This window comes from Macaca mulatta, chromosome 9 (assembly GCF_049350105.2).
Source record: "Macaca mulatta isolate MMU2019108-1 chromosome 9, T2T-MMU8v2.0, whole genome shotgun sequence".
Taxonomy (NCBI): domain Eukaryota; kingdom Metazoa; phylum Chordata; class Mammalia; order Primates; family Cercopithecidae; genus Macaca; species Macaca mulatta.
The window spans coordinates 15306690-15321179 of NC_133414.1; the positions used below are offsets into that span (position 1 = coordinate 15306690).

The 14490-nt window shown below is 40.6% G+C and overlaps 1 protein-coding gene across 22 annotated transcripts in view; it reads right to left on the reverse strand.

Moving 5' to 3' along the window:
* Positions 1-14490, reverse strand: part of FRMD4A (FERM domain containing 4A) — a 379365-nt gene that overhangs the window by 105213 nt on the left and 259662 nt on the right. For all 22 annotated transcript variants that reach the window (XM_077945785.1, XM_015146511.3, XM_015146514.3 and 19 more), the window contains exons 6-7: positions 11687-11743; positions 10719-10741 (exon numbers count right to left, since the gene is read on the reverse strand). In XM_077945785.1, the coding sequence (XP_077801911.1) occupies positions 10719-10741; positions 11687-11743 (80 nt within the window). The remainder of the gene's footprint in view (positions 1-10718; positions 10742-11686; positions 11744-14490) is intronic.

The following is a 14490-nucleotide window of genomic DNA, read 5'->3' on the forward strand; positions in this document are numbered from 1 at the left end:
CTTCCCTGAGGACAAATCTGTAGAAATGTTCTGTTTGCTTTTCTGCTGTTTATAAACATCTGCAATAACTTAGGGGTGTCTAGCCCTGTCAATCCAGCCAAACTCTGTGGCTGAAAATCAGAAAGCTCCCCTAACAGGAAACTTGGTCACTCTACCCCCAGAGACTTGCAAGGCTGTGGCCTGACGAATGTTCTAGAAGTTCATACTTCCTCCCTCAATGTCTTCCACTTTGACGTTTTCCCCAGAGTTCATGGCATGTGATAAATGCCAACTTATAAAACAACTTAAGACAGTTCATTGTGGCTGCATTCCATTTTTAGAAAAATGCAAAAAAGAGCTGGATGTGGTGACTCATGCTTGTAATTCCAGCACTTTGGGAGGCCAAGGTGGGAGGACTGCTTGAGTCCAGGAGTTTGAGACCAGCCTGGGCAACATAGCGAGACTCCATCTCTACAAAAATAAAAATATAAAAAAATAGCCAGGTGTAGTGGTTTGCACTTGTAGTCCCAGCTGTTTGGGAGGCTGAAGTGGGAGGATTGCTTGAGCCCAGGAGTTTGAGACCAGCCTGGGCAACGTAGCGAGACTCCATCTCTACAAAAATAAAAATATAAAAAATAGCCAGGTGTAGTGGTTTGCACTTGTAGTCCCAGCTGTTTGGGAGGCTGAAGTGGGAGGACTGCTTGAGCCCAGGAGTTTGACATTACAGTGAGTATGATCATGCCACTGTTCTCCAGCCTGGGCAACAGAGGAAGACCCTGTCTCAAAAACAAAAAGAATAGAAAAGAAAAAGAAAAATGCAAAAAGGTCTCTTGAAGAGCCAGTTGCTAAACTGAGAATAACATTTAAGGCTTCCTATCTTTAATATTAAGCAGCTTTTATTAAGAACTCTCCAGCAGGTATGAATGTTGTCAGGATAAATGTGGTGTCCGTGCTGTACTGGCCTTCGATGTAGTGGTTTTTTTGTTTGTTTGTTTTGTTTTTTCAGATGATGTGGCTGTCTTCTACAGCCTATACGCCTCATAAAACAAGGGAAGTTAGAATGATCTACTGGGGAAAAACAAAGATTTCTAGCGATATCTCAAATAGAGAATTTGCCGCAGTGAACCACAACAAATTTAACCAAGATACCACAAAATGAAGGGAGCAAAAATTAAAACAGAGAGAAAGATGAGCAAAATCCACAATGTGTTTGCTTTTCTTTAAAAAAACCTGGAAATAACTTTTTCAAGAAACTCTCCTTGGGTCAAATGAGATGTATGTAATTTGTGAGAGAAACTTTGGGCGAATCGAGTAGGCTTAGTGTGAAAGAATTCTTCCTAAAACCAGTTGTTTCTGTCTGCACTGGTACAAAAACAGCAGAGCACAAAACCCAGAACGTGATGCTAGCTTAACAGAAAGGAACAGCCTGCAATTCAGAAAGAGTAATATAATGCTAGCGTCGGCCTAACTCCTCCATATTTTATGGGCAGATCATGAAGGTCACGTTCTCGGGGGTGGGGTATTTCATAGGTAGAGTATTGCAGGTCCTTAATCGATTATCACAATTCCAAAATTCAAAAAGCTCTAAGAAACATTTCTTAACCCATCTGGCTGCAAACTTCATCTTTTTGCACGAGGGAACGATGGACCTTTCTATTTGCGCCCACTTGCTGGGCACATCCATGTTTTGTGCGGGAGGTGTCAATGTGTTTAATTCCAGGTGCTGCCTTAGGCCCTGCCCAGGGTGTGGTACAAGCCCTGAATTACCTGCCTAAATCCTGCCAAGTTCCGAATTCGTAAACATTGAGATCCTAAAGTTCTAGATATGCATATGTGGCTCTGCGTTCCTTTATTTGATCATACAATGGACCTAGAAAACTGAGACAGATTAATGAGGGAAGTTATAGATTTTTATTCTTTGCTGATCTTTAAGAAATCATGCAGGAAACAATCTTTCATTTCCCTTTCCTTCCTTCCTCCTCTTTTTTTTTTTTTTTTTGGTAAACCAAGGTGAAGTAGAGGTTACGACAAAGAAAAGGGAGCACCTGCCCATCTCTGCCTGATCCCATGCTTTTCCCCAAGTGTGTAGGAAAGAAATGTTGCAGGGGTTTTCCACCATTGGTTTGGGCCCCATCTGTCTGAGAAACTTCTCCTGCCATAGTGTGTGACCATTCGCAGACAAAGGGAATCACCTGGAGGCCCCAGGAGGTTTCTCCAGCATGGGATTCTGAATTCCGGGCATGTATCATAGATATGTCACATGAATTACCAACTGTTTGTGGGGGGCAACTTTTTTTTTTTTTTTTTTTTTGAGACGGAGTCTCGCTTTGTCGCCCAGGCTGGAGTGCAGTGGTGCGATCTCGGCTCACTGCAAGCTCCGCCTCCCGGGTTCACACCATTCTCCTGCCTCAGCCTCAGAGTAGCCGGGACTACAGGTGCCCGCCACCGTGCCCGGCTAATTTTTTGTATTTTTAGTAGAGACGGGGTTTCACCATGTTAGCCAGGATGGTCTCGATCTACTGACCTCATGATCTGCCCGCCTTGGCCTCCCAAAGTGCTGGGATTACAGGCGTGAGCCACCATACCCGGCTATGGGAGGCAACATTGTAAACACATTTATGAAATATGTGCCTTTCTATTTTTTATTTTATTTTATTTTGAGACAGGGTCTCGCTTTGTTGCCCAGGCCAGAGTGCAGTTTTGAGATCACGGCTCACTGTAGCCTCCACCTCCCAGGCTCAAGTGAACCACCTGCCTTAGCCTCCAAGCAGCTGTGACTACAGGTGCTTATCACCGCCACCTGGCAAATTTTTAAAATATTTTGTAGAGATGAGGTCTCACTATGTTGCCTAGGCTCGTCTTGAACTCCTGGACTCAAGCAATCCTCCTGCCTCGGCCTCCCAAAGTGCTGGGATTATAGGCATGAGCCACTGTGCCTGGCAGTCCCTTTATTTCTGTTGCTAATTGTTAAGTTATATAAGTAAAGATTTCTTCCTTGATTACTGAGTCTGGTTTTCTGGGGTGAAAGGAAAGTTTTATGAATTTCTAATTTATATTAGGTGTAAACATGTAAAATATAAAAACAAGTTTAAAAATTGTTTCATAAGTCTACAATTTCAGGCAAATAATTTTCTCAAAAAGCCCAAGAAGAAACGATTGATTAACTTATCAGTATCACCCTTTAGTTTGGGAATTTCCACTCTGAAAAACTGACACAGTACCATAGCCATGAAACGTTTTGCTATTCACAGGTATAACTGAAAATATGATATTTTAATACATTAAATAACTGCTTAACAAAAGAAGTAAGCTGTCATAATACAAAATTTCCTCCTTACTTGGCTTCTAAGCAATTACCATAGAATTCGAAGAATATCATCCCGCAAAAAAACAACAACAACAACAAAAAAACCACCCTGTCCCTATCCAAATACTTTTTTATGCTTTGAAAATGTGAATTACACACTTGAAAGCTCAATCAAATAGACTTTTGTGCATAAAACAAAGCTTTCTGTAACAATTTATAACTTTTCCACTTGAACATTTTGCTTCAAATTTTCACAGATTCTGTTCCTTTCAAAACTTTTGCTGGTGTGAAAGATTCCATCTGCGCTTCAATTACTCATGGCCCTTAAACTCATTTTTAAATCATGGGAAAATGCCACACACAATTCTTTCGTGTGTGCGTGTGTGTGTGTATGTGTGTGTGTGTAAAACAGTACATAAATAGTATATGAGAATTATATTAATTTCAATTCTTCCCATAGAAACTCTTCTTTGGGCTGTTAGGTGTGTTTCAAGTTTAACAGATTAACTTTTTTTTCCCTAGGATGTTTCCAATAGAAAAATTTGCAAGTTTAGATAGATATTATAGAAACTGTTAAGTTACATAAGTTGTATTTCAAATAGTAACTATTTCAAACATAACTGAGTATTTTTTCACTAATTATCTAAAAATCTCAGCAAATCTATTTCTCCTACCATATGATCACATCAGCTGTTTATTTTCAAGCAGCCAGTTTAAAAACTGTAGGGAAATATGCCCCAAATGATCTAATAACGATTTGAAACCGAGCTTGCTTAGAGCTGTAGTAGTAAAACCACTTATGTATGTGCAAGGAAATAGTATTTGTATACTAGGAATTGTGATGTGCAGACTGCTGCTTTAGATTAATCAAGTCTCCATGTTGTAGCTGTCAAGAAAATAACTATGTCATCTTTTTAAAGATCACAATTGATATAAATGTTTATAGTACTAAAAAAAAGTCTTTTAGAAGAAAATGAGTTCTTCGTGTTCTTTTCCTCTTGATCATCTAAAACTCTTCCTTTCACCTATGACTTCCTAAAAGTCACCCTCTGGCCTGGCAAAAAAGACTTAAAAACCTGAAATTTTCTGATACCAGTAAGTTGAGTTCAGTTTATATTAATTCACAAATGGCTCTTTATAAAGGCAGAAGAGATTTCAAAGAAAGAAAGAAAAAAACCAAGGAGGCCCTTTTTTGGGGTCATAAAAATGTCTTTTTCTCCACACTAGTGAGCACACCATCCCATGGTTTATACAAGATAAAATACTAAAAGCTCTTTACATGTTTGCCTCTAATTGCTTTCCTGGGCACCTAATAACATGTGGTTTGTGGAAGTTAATGGGAATTTTTCAGCACTCCAATGCTCCAACTCCTCTTCTAAAATGGAGGGGAAAATCAATTTCCCTTGTTAATGAGGGACTGCTACTATTTGTCTTCATTGATTGGGTGATGCATTGTTCTATTTCTAAAAGCAAGCTGGTTTCCATTTTCTGTTTTAAAGAAACAGAAAGAGTAACTTGCAGATTGACACGGCAGGTGTACACCCAGATTTCTTAGCCGCCACTCACTGAGCTCTGAGAAGCTGATATTCTGGCACTTGGACTGGCATTTCACCTTGCACAGATGTCATATAAACTGACCCCCAAGTACTCAATCAAAACGTGAGTTCTTTTCCTTCGGTGGCTGTGTTTATTTGGAATGGCGAGCCTGTAGACACGGGGTGCCTTCCATCGCCCCTTAAGCATGTAATGGGCCCTGCTGAACAGAGCCAGGTAGGCAAAACGTGGCCCAAGAATCTTTCCACGGAATTTCCTTACTATCTGTCTTTTTCGGGTGCTGTTTGCTTTCTGGTCCTCATAAATCTCATGCTGGGAGAATCCTGTTTTAGTGATTAGCATCAGTATATCCAGTCCTCGGAAACAAAGATATTTCCAGGTCCCAGACGAGGGTCCAGAGTAACACAGCTTTACTGATCTGGTTTCAATAAATCTTGCTAACGAAAAATTCTATAGAACAGATGTTTTTTACTTGTCTCTGTTAATGTATGGACGATTCTTTATTTCAAAGGTAGTGTGATTTTGGCATTTGTGATTTGCGTTGTTTAGTGCAAAACATTTTAAAAGCACTTCAATATTGCAAAATGCTAAAGGTTAGTTTTTATTTTATTTTTGGAGACAGGGTCTCACTCTGTGACTCAGGCTGGAGTACAGTGGTGCAATCTCGACTCACTGCAGTGGCAGCCTCTGCCTCCCGGGATCAAACAATCCTCCCACCTCAGCCTCCCAAGTAGCTGGGACTACAGGCTGGGACTCACCACCATGCCTGGCTAATTGTTTTTGTATTTTTAGTGGAGATGGGGTTTTGCCATGTTGCCCTGGTTGGTCTCGAACTCCTGGGCTCAAGCAATTCACCCGCCTCGGCCTCCCACCATGCTGAGATTACAGACGTGAGCCACCATGCTTTGCTTAAAATTATTATTTTAAGCAAATTTGCAGCACATTTTTAGAAAGATCAGAAGGGCTGGCAGAGGTGAAGTGATTCTCAAAATCAGGGTAAGGAGATTGGCTGATAAGGTTTTCAGTTAAGGTCCCCTTAGAGACAAAACCCCCAAAATCAAGTTTTTGTATGTAATATCTCCCTTAGTACAGTGTTGCAATAAAACTTCTGTTAAATTAAATTAGAATATAACTAGAGAATTGGATGTCCTATCAGTCGATTAAATGAGGTATTCTCTGCACTGATCTTTTTAAGGAAGAGAATATTAGTTTTTCTACCATCACCCAAGAGTTTTAAAAAAGCTTTGAAATGGAAAACATCAGTATTCCATTCCCAAACCCCTGAGGTGTTTCTGATGAATAAAATATGTAAGAATCATAGAATCATATGTAAGAATCTGTTAGTTAGTTGGCCAGTGGTCAAAAGTGATCATCGAAAGATATTTTTTGTTGCTGTTTTTAAACTGCATCAGTTCTCCTCTTCCAAATATTTGGCCCACAGCTGCCTTTGTTAACAGCTCGGAGGCTACTGAATTGTTTTTAAACAGAAATGCCAACTCTACTGACTTCCTGACTGTCGACAGACATGAGGTTTTTTGTTTTACATGTATATACATCAGGAAATGAAACGAGATTACCACATGCTGTGCTAAGGAAAACAATAAAAGTGAAAAAATGTTATTTTTAGATAAGACTATTTCCTAAACCTTTAGAGGCATCGTACAAATTTATCCTCCGTTTGGTAGAATATGAACATGTGTGGTCTGTATCTCTTCCTATGGCAGGCGATACTAATTATCTATCTATATTACAGTCATTTTCTCTCAGCATGCTAAACCTGACATTTCAGCGTAAAGTCCAATAAGACAAGGAAGTGAGCTATTCTGTTAATGGGAAAGAAAAGAGTTATGTAAGAATAAGCCTTCAGGCATCTGCTGAGCAAAACAGAGAGTCCAAAAGAAGAAACGGAAGAGCAAGTGAGTTTCATGAGAAACAGTAGCTACAGTTCAGAGTTGACTTATATAGTTCTCTTTCCATTAAGGTGGATCAGCACTTTTGACTTCGTCTTTTTTTTTTTTTTTGTGAGAGGGAGTTTTGCTCTTGTCACCCAGGCTGGAGTGTAATGGCGCCATCTCGGCTCACTGCAACCTCCGCCAACTGGGTTCAAGCAATTCTCCTGCCTCAGCCTCCCGAGTAGCTGGGATCACAGGCGCACGCCACCACACCCGGCTACTTTTTGTATTTTTAATAGAGACAGGGTTTCACCATGTTGGCCAGGTTGGTCTTGAACTCCCGACCTCAGGCGATTTACCTGCCTTGGCCTCCTAAAGTGCTGGGATTACAGGCGTGAGCCAGTGCACCCAGCCCCTGACTTCTCTTTTGTAAAACCAATCCCCTTTTCTCTTGTACCTCAAGGAAACTGCTCCCATAATTTATGGATTAATACTCATTCCACATAAATGTAATTTGGATATAGTCCCTGAAATGTAAATATCTAGGATAATAGTATCCTGAAGAAAATAGCCTTTTGGGAAGTTATGGATTCAGGACTTCTCAGGCTGTGAAAGAGTTACTTTATCTTTTGTGGATGGCCACTCATTTAAAAGGTTATTGAATCCTCTAGATTTTAGAAGATCTTAGAGTTTAGCCCTGGACCCTGTGTTATATCTAGAAAAGCCTTTTCTAGGGTTCTGTGTGTTCTAAGCTGGCTGGTATTTTATTAATGTTGTTCAGGAAAACTACAGTATGGAAATCAAAGCCATTCCTTTAAATAAAACTGAGGTTATATAGTCATGCATTTAATAACAGTGATAGATGCAGGAGGCATGCAGATGCAGATAAGGAAACCCACACAGGGTCTTGCCCGGGGGTGTGCCTACAAGGGACCAGGGCCCACATGTGCACTGGGAGAAGGGGGTGGAGCCACCAAGAATTCGTGCCTTATGTAGGGGAGAAGACTGATATTCAATCTGTGAGGTGGGAGCCTCTCCTTCTATGCTGAGAGCCTTCTTTTCACTTAATAATCCACTCTCCTCCCCCTTCCATTTGTCTATGTGCCTAATTTTTCCTGGTCGTGAGACAAGAAGCTAGATTTTAGTTGAACTAAGGAGCAAAAAATCCTGCATCAATAGCAAAAACAACTTTCTACAATAAATCACAAATAAGTTTGTTTATATAAATGACATAAGTTATGAGAATGGGACATCTAAAATACCTAATGTTTAGCCGCTGAACCAAGTGTGGTCAATTTTGATGTGCTGGGTATCTTCCCAGAAGTAGATGGGAAGGAATTTAGAATTACTTCTCTTACTCCAAAATGTTAGGCCACTCAAGTGTACTAGTTTCTCTGGACCTCTGAAGATGGCTTTACTAGCATGGGCCTGCTACAGAAAAAGAGTGTTTAGCAGAGACTCCAATGTAACAGATCACCCCCACTGTCCATGGTGTAGGTTTTAGGCTGTGAGATAAACTGACCTTTTGGATAAGGTGTCTGACCTCTCCCCTCTCCTGACAGTGATTTCTCTTCCCAGACAGCTGCGCTTACAAACAAACTGCTAGGTAGCAGTAGCACTTTGACAAATGGAGCACAACCCAGATCCTTTGTTTCTTTGAATTCAGCCAACAAGCTAGCATTCCAGAAGCTCATTAGGGGGCCATGAATTACTGTGGAGGCCAAGCCTGCACTTCCTTCTCCCTGGCAATCCATGTGGCCACACGTTCCCATGATCCATGGGGCCAGATCATGCTATTCCCAGTTCACATTCCATCCTGTCAGGGTACTCTCAAAATAAATAATATTTACAGCAGAGTTCAGAGCTGGCGAAAGAAATGTGGAAGGAAAAATGTGAGTAAGTAGACTAGACACTGGAATCCATTGGATTTGTGGTTTTTAAATCATTTTTTCATGGGACTTCAGAAATCTTTGTAAGTAGTTATGGACTGGCACTTATCAAAACCCCAAATTCCAAGGCCAAATTAATGTCATAAAAAAGTAACAAAGAAAAATTATAACAAGATTTAGTTTCTATAACCTGAAAACATTATGTTTAGCAAATTCAGTCAATGGTTACTGGCCACCTACAAAGTTCAAGGTCTCCAGCCAAAGCTAGTTACGGTCATTATCTATTTAAAAGTTTGACCAGCACTGCTTTATACCAAAAACTTGGAAAACTTAAATAAAAGGGGCCCGGAGTTCTCTTTATGCAAATATTCAAACAGAGCTGAAGAGATGGCATTTGAGATCAGAGTCAGCAACTATAACCCCCTGGACAAATCTAGTCCTCTGCTTATGTATTACTCATGAACTAAGGATGGCTTTGTCATTTTTAAATGATTAGAAAAAGAACTCAAAAGAAGAATATTTTGTGATACATGAACATTTATATGAAATTCAAATTTCTGTATCCATAAATAAAGTTTTATTGGAACATAATCAGGCTCATCCATTTACTTATCCTATTGGGCTGCTTTTGCACTTAGGAAGAGTGGTGTAATTGCAACAGAGATCGTGCTGCGTGCAAAACTCAAGATACTGACAATCTGGCCCTTAACAGAAAAAGCTTGCTCATCCTTGTTTTAGATTGTAAAATAATTTTTGCTTTTGCTGAGATGTCTGACTGAGAACAGTCAACACAGTGAGAGCTCATCTCTACAAAAAAAAAAAAAAAAAGAAGAATTAGCCCGGTGCAGTGACTTATGCCTGTGGTCCCAGCTACTTGGGAGGCTGAGGCAGGAGGATCACTCGAGCCCAGGAGTTGGAGGTGACAGTGAGCCATGACTGCACTCCAGCCTGGGTAACAGAAGGAGACCCTGCCTCTGAAAAAATTTAAAAAATAATAATAGCAAAAAAGAAAGCCTGAGAAATGTACCAGGAGAGCAAGGAGAAAGCAGTTGAGACCTGAAAAACCGGTGACAAAGACAGCCAAGTACAGGTGGCCACTAACAGAAGTAGTTTTTGCTGCATTTACAGATGAAATCCCTCAAAGCATGGGGAAACAGACAGGTTCTTAGATGGAGCAGAGGTCCGATTTGTGTTTCTTTTTAATACCAATTTGCTAATTTCCTGTTGATGGGCCAGAACCTTATGCCTTCATGCTTTCCTTTCCTGTTCATATGGTTTACTGTTTGCCTGTAAACCTAGATTCTCCAGAACGGGTTACCCTGGCCTTTTCTTTTGTTTTCTTTTTCAGAGGAGCTTAATCAAACAGAATCCCAGGAATAACGTCTGCCTTTGAGCAGACAGCCCTGCTGGTGGCTGGCTACACCTTCTGCCCTGTTCCAGGTCTGGTGATGATCACGAGAGATTTCAGGGCAATTTCAGCCATACTGATCAACACACAGTGAGGATTGAAATAAATGACGAGTTTGCAGTTTTACAAGGCTATTAATGCCATTCACAGATTCCCAGTAGTTGTCTGTTTATGTTTTCTCCAACACAATATCCTAAGACAGAACCAAAGCAGAGGTGCGGTATTTTTATGTTGTAACACTTTCACGAACGAAATTTCCCTAGAAGACAGCATGTTGTCCCTTGAGGGGCAGGGACTACATTGAGAGAAAAAAAGATGTCCACCTACTTGTCAGGACTGACGAGTTATCTGCAACCATATTTACACCACAATGGTGATTCCAGTCTCTATGAGACATCTGAGCAGCCCGTCCAACCTCAGGACAATGGGCATGTGTGACGCCGGGCCCTAATGTCAGCTTTCCAGTAATCTCCGGGCTTTGCATGTAGTGGAGAACATCATCCTTGCTATTACTATGTTTTCTCTACCTGATCTATCTGTTTCAATGGACAAGTTGAGAGTTAGATCTCATCATTAACATACAACATGAATAAATTGTCCACCTGAAAAGGACATCCTGAATAGTTTCTTTTAATAGAGAAGCAAGGGTTTACATTTTAAACAACAACAACAAAAAATTGTAAACTCACCTAGAAAAATCTCCCTTTGCCTCCTGTAGAAGAAAAAATTCAACATCAGCGAAATACACTAAGCCAGTGTTAGAGACTCTAAAGTACATTCTACAATCATGAGAGTTTCTCTACTGAATGAGATGAGTTCAGCTTCCTGCAGTTATCCTATTTGCTGCAGGAATACAATTAAAACAGAATGCATACCTTTGCTATTTGAATATGAGACATGAAATTAAACTCTAGAAAGTTATAGACAAAGAAAGTGATTGATAATGACAAAATGTACATCTCCACCTCAAAGCCTGGGTCTGACATGTTCTAGTTTAAAGATTCTAAATATGAACATGTATCTGGATAGAACTGTCTATTTCTAGGGTCACTTTTTGTTTTGGTTTGTATTTTATGCTAGTCCCCATTTATACTGAAGACTCTGGAGGTAGGGACCAGGGAAACTTTAGTGAATCCAGTATAATGCCTTAAACATAGTAGTTGCTCAATAAATACTTATTGAAGGAATAAAGAAATGATATCATTTTAACTCATCTTGCCACTATTAAGCTAATATTCTATAACACTTTTTTTTTTTTTTTGCATAACCTAAAGGGCTTTTCCTTGTCTTTCCAGGGGGCAGAACATGATTTTTTGGCCACTAACTCTAGCTATTCACTTGGCTTTCTCCAGGGTGAAAGTACCAAACCCAAAGAAAATGGGGTCAGTAAATGACCTCAGTTTCTCCCAAGCTCAGGTTAAACACACAACTTTGCTTTACAGGGATTTGCTGTCTTAAAATTTTGAAATACTACAAGCCCCTGTTTATTGCTATAGTTTCCATCAGTGTCTCTAATAGCTCTATGCAGCTTATGGCTAAAAAAAGGTAAGATGACAAATAGTGAGTGGACACAGCTACTGGCTATGCCTGGTCAGTCTTATTTCCTTTCTTCTGTGTATGGCCCTGGGACATAAAGAGGAGGAGAAAAACAACTTACCTGTAAAATATAGGAAGCTAATTCAAACACCACTTCACTGTCAACGTCAATAAGCTCCTGAAAGGAAAAAGCAACAAAGGAAGACAAGTTTGGTATTTAACAACCACTTTTTTCTTTTTTTAAAAATGACAGCTCTTCTTCGGGAGGATTACTCAGCCCAGGAGTTTGAGACCAGCCTGGGCAACATAATGAGATCCCATCTCTACAGAAAATTAAAAAATTAGCCAGGCAGGGTGGTGCACGTCTATAGACTCAGGTGTTTTGGAGGCTGAGGTAGGAGGATCTCTTAGCCTGGGAGGTTGAGGTTGTAGTGAGCTGTGATAGCACCACTGCACTCCAGCCTGGGTAATGGGGTGAGACCCCAGCTAAAAAAAAAAAAAAAAAGCTTCCTTTTCTGAAGATTTGCTCAGAATCTCCCATATTCATAGAACGTCTTGAGTCTCTGAGACCACTGCCCTGAATTGTTCAGTCCTAAACACTCCCAACATCCTTTTTGCTGCTCTTAGCTGGGATGGACTAGGGGGCCTGGGCCTACCAGATTATCTCAAAGGCCTCATCTTTAAATCTTTCAAGAAATTAAGAGGTGGACTAGGCCCCAGCATTTTACAAACCTGTTTGTTAATGTTATTAATCACTGGAATAGAGATGCTTGACAACAAAACGCATTTTCTGTATAAACTAAACTCAGAACTTTATTGAAAGAAAGGCTTTATTGAAAGGCTTTGTTTGAAAGGAGTGTTACAGTGGGATTGTGACTCCTTAAAATTAAATACAAGGTAGAAATATAGTTCCTCAGTTGTACTAGCCACATTTCTTTCATGTGCTCTACAGTTCATGTCGCTAGTGACTACCGTGTTGTCAGCTCAGATACAGAATATTTCAACCACTGTAGAAAGTTCTATCGGTCAGCGCTGTTACAGAGTGTAAGTTTCACAATGTTTCCGCCTAGTAGTTCTTCCCCCAAATACTTAATTGTGATCTAGGGACTTGGTCTTCAAAGCACTTAAACTTCTCGTTGGTTTTTGAAAAAATTCCTTTTCTCTCTCTCTCTTTATATTTTTGAAATTTATATTTCAAAATGTATATAGTTCATATTTTTAAAAACAGCCTTTTTCTTTTTTTTTTTTTTTTGAGACAGAGTCTCGCTGTGTCACCCAAGAGGGAGTACAGTGGTGCAATCTTGGCTCAGTGCAACCTCTACCTCCCGGGTACAAGTGATTCTCCTGCCTCAGCCTCCTGAGTAGCTGGGACTACAGGCATGCACCACCACACCTGGCTAATTTTTTTGTATTTATAGAGATGGGGTTTCACCAGGTTGGCCAGGCTGATCTGGAACTCCTGGCATCAGATGATGTGCCTGCCTTGGCCTCCCAAAGTGTTGGGATGATTACAGGTGTGATCCCCCATACCCAGCCAAAACAGCTTTATTGAAGTATAACTAAAACACCTCAAAAACTGCATGTTTAATGTAAACAATTTTATGAGTTTGGACAGATGCATACACCCATGACACCATTACCACAATCAAGGTAATAAACATATCTATCATATCCAAAGATTTCCGTGTGTCTGTGTGTGTGTGTGTGTGTGTGTGTGTATGGTACAAACACTTAGCCTGGCATGGTGGCTCACGCCTATAATCCCAGCGCTTTGGGAGGCTGAGGTGGATGGATCACTTGAACCCAGGAGTTCGAGACCAGCCTGGCCAACATGGCAAAACCCCATCTCTAGTAAAAATACAAAAATTAGCCTGGAATGGTGGTGCATGCCTATAGTCCCAGCTACTTGGGTGGGAGGGTCACCTGAGCCTGGAAAGGTTGAGGCTACAGTGGGTCATAATCATGCTACTATACTCCAGCCTGCTGACAGAGAGACCCTGCCTCAAACAAACAAACAAACAAAACAACAAACCCACTAAACATGAAAACATGACCTACATTAATAAACTTCTTAGTGCACAGCACTGTCTCATTATACATAGCTCACATGTTAAAGACAAAGAGAAGCCTTGAGTTCATCAGCATGTGAGAATAATACACAATTTAATTGATATCCTATGTCTGGTGTCAAGCTTAAGCACAAATGTCCATCTTTATTTTCCTTTCCCTAATATCACTAGATCCCATAGTGGCTGACTGGATGACAGAGAGCTAGAGGTCAAAGAGATTTAGAGACCAGCCAGCTGACCCTGAGAATGGAATCCAAAAACATTCAGGGACTTTGGAAACCCACAGGGCCTTAATGGCACTTAAGGGGCCGGGAACAGACCCCCAACTACTTGTCCAGTATGTGACCTCCCTTAGGACTTACATTTCCCCTAAAATCAATAGAAACCCAGCTTCAGCCAACACATTCTCAGAACAACATTTATAACGCGAGTTCGCTTAGCAAGAGTTTCTATTCACTTGCATTACAAGCCAGACTCTGATTCAAGGATTTTTTTTTTGTTTTTTGTTTTTTTTTGGAGACACAGTCTCATTGTTGTTGCCCGGGCTGGAGTGCAATGGTGTGATCTTGGCTCACTGCAACCTCCGCCTCCCGGGTTCCAGCAATTCTCCTGCCTCAGCCTCCCAAGTAGCTGGGACTACAGGCACACACCACCATGCCTGGCTAATTTTTTTGTATTTTTAGTAGAGATGGGGTTTCACCATGTTGGCCAGGCTGGTCTCGAACTTCTGACCTCAGGTGATCCACCCACCTCGGCCTCCCAAAGTGCTGGGATTACAGGCATGATTCATGGATTTTCTAATTATTTTTTGAGATTCACGGATTTTCTAATTATTTTTTGAGAGGTCCAGAATTGG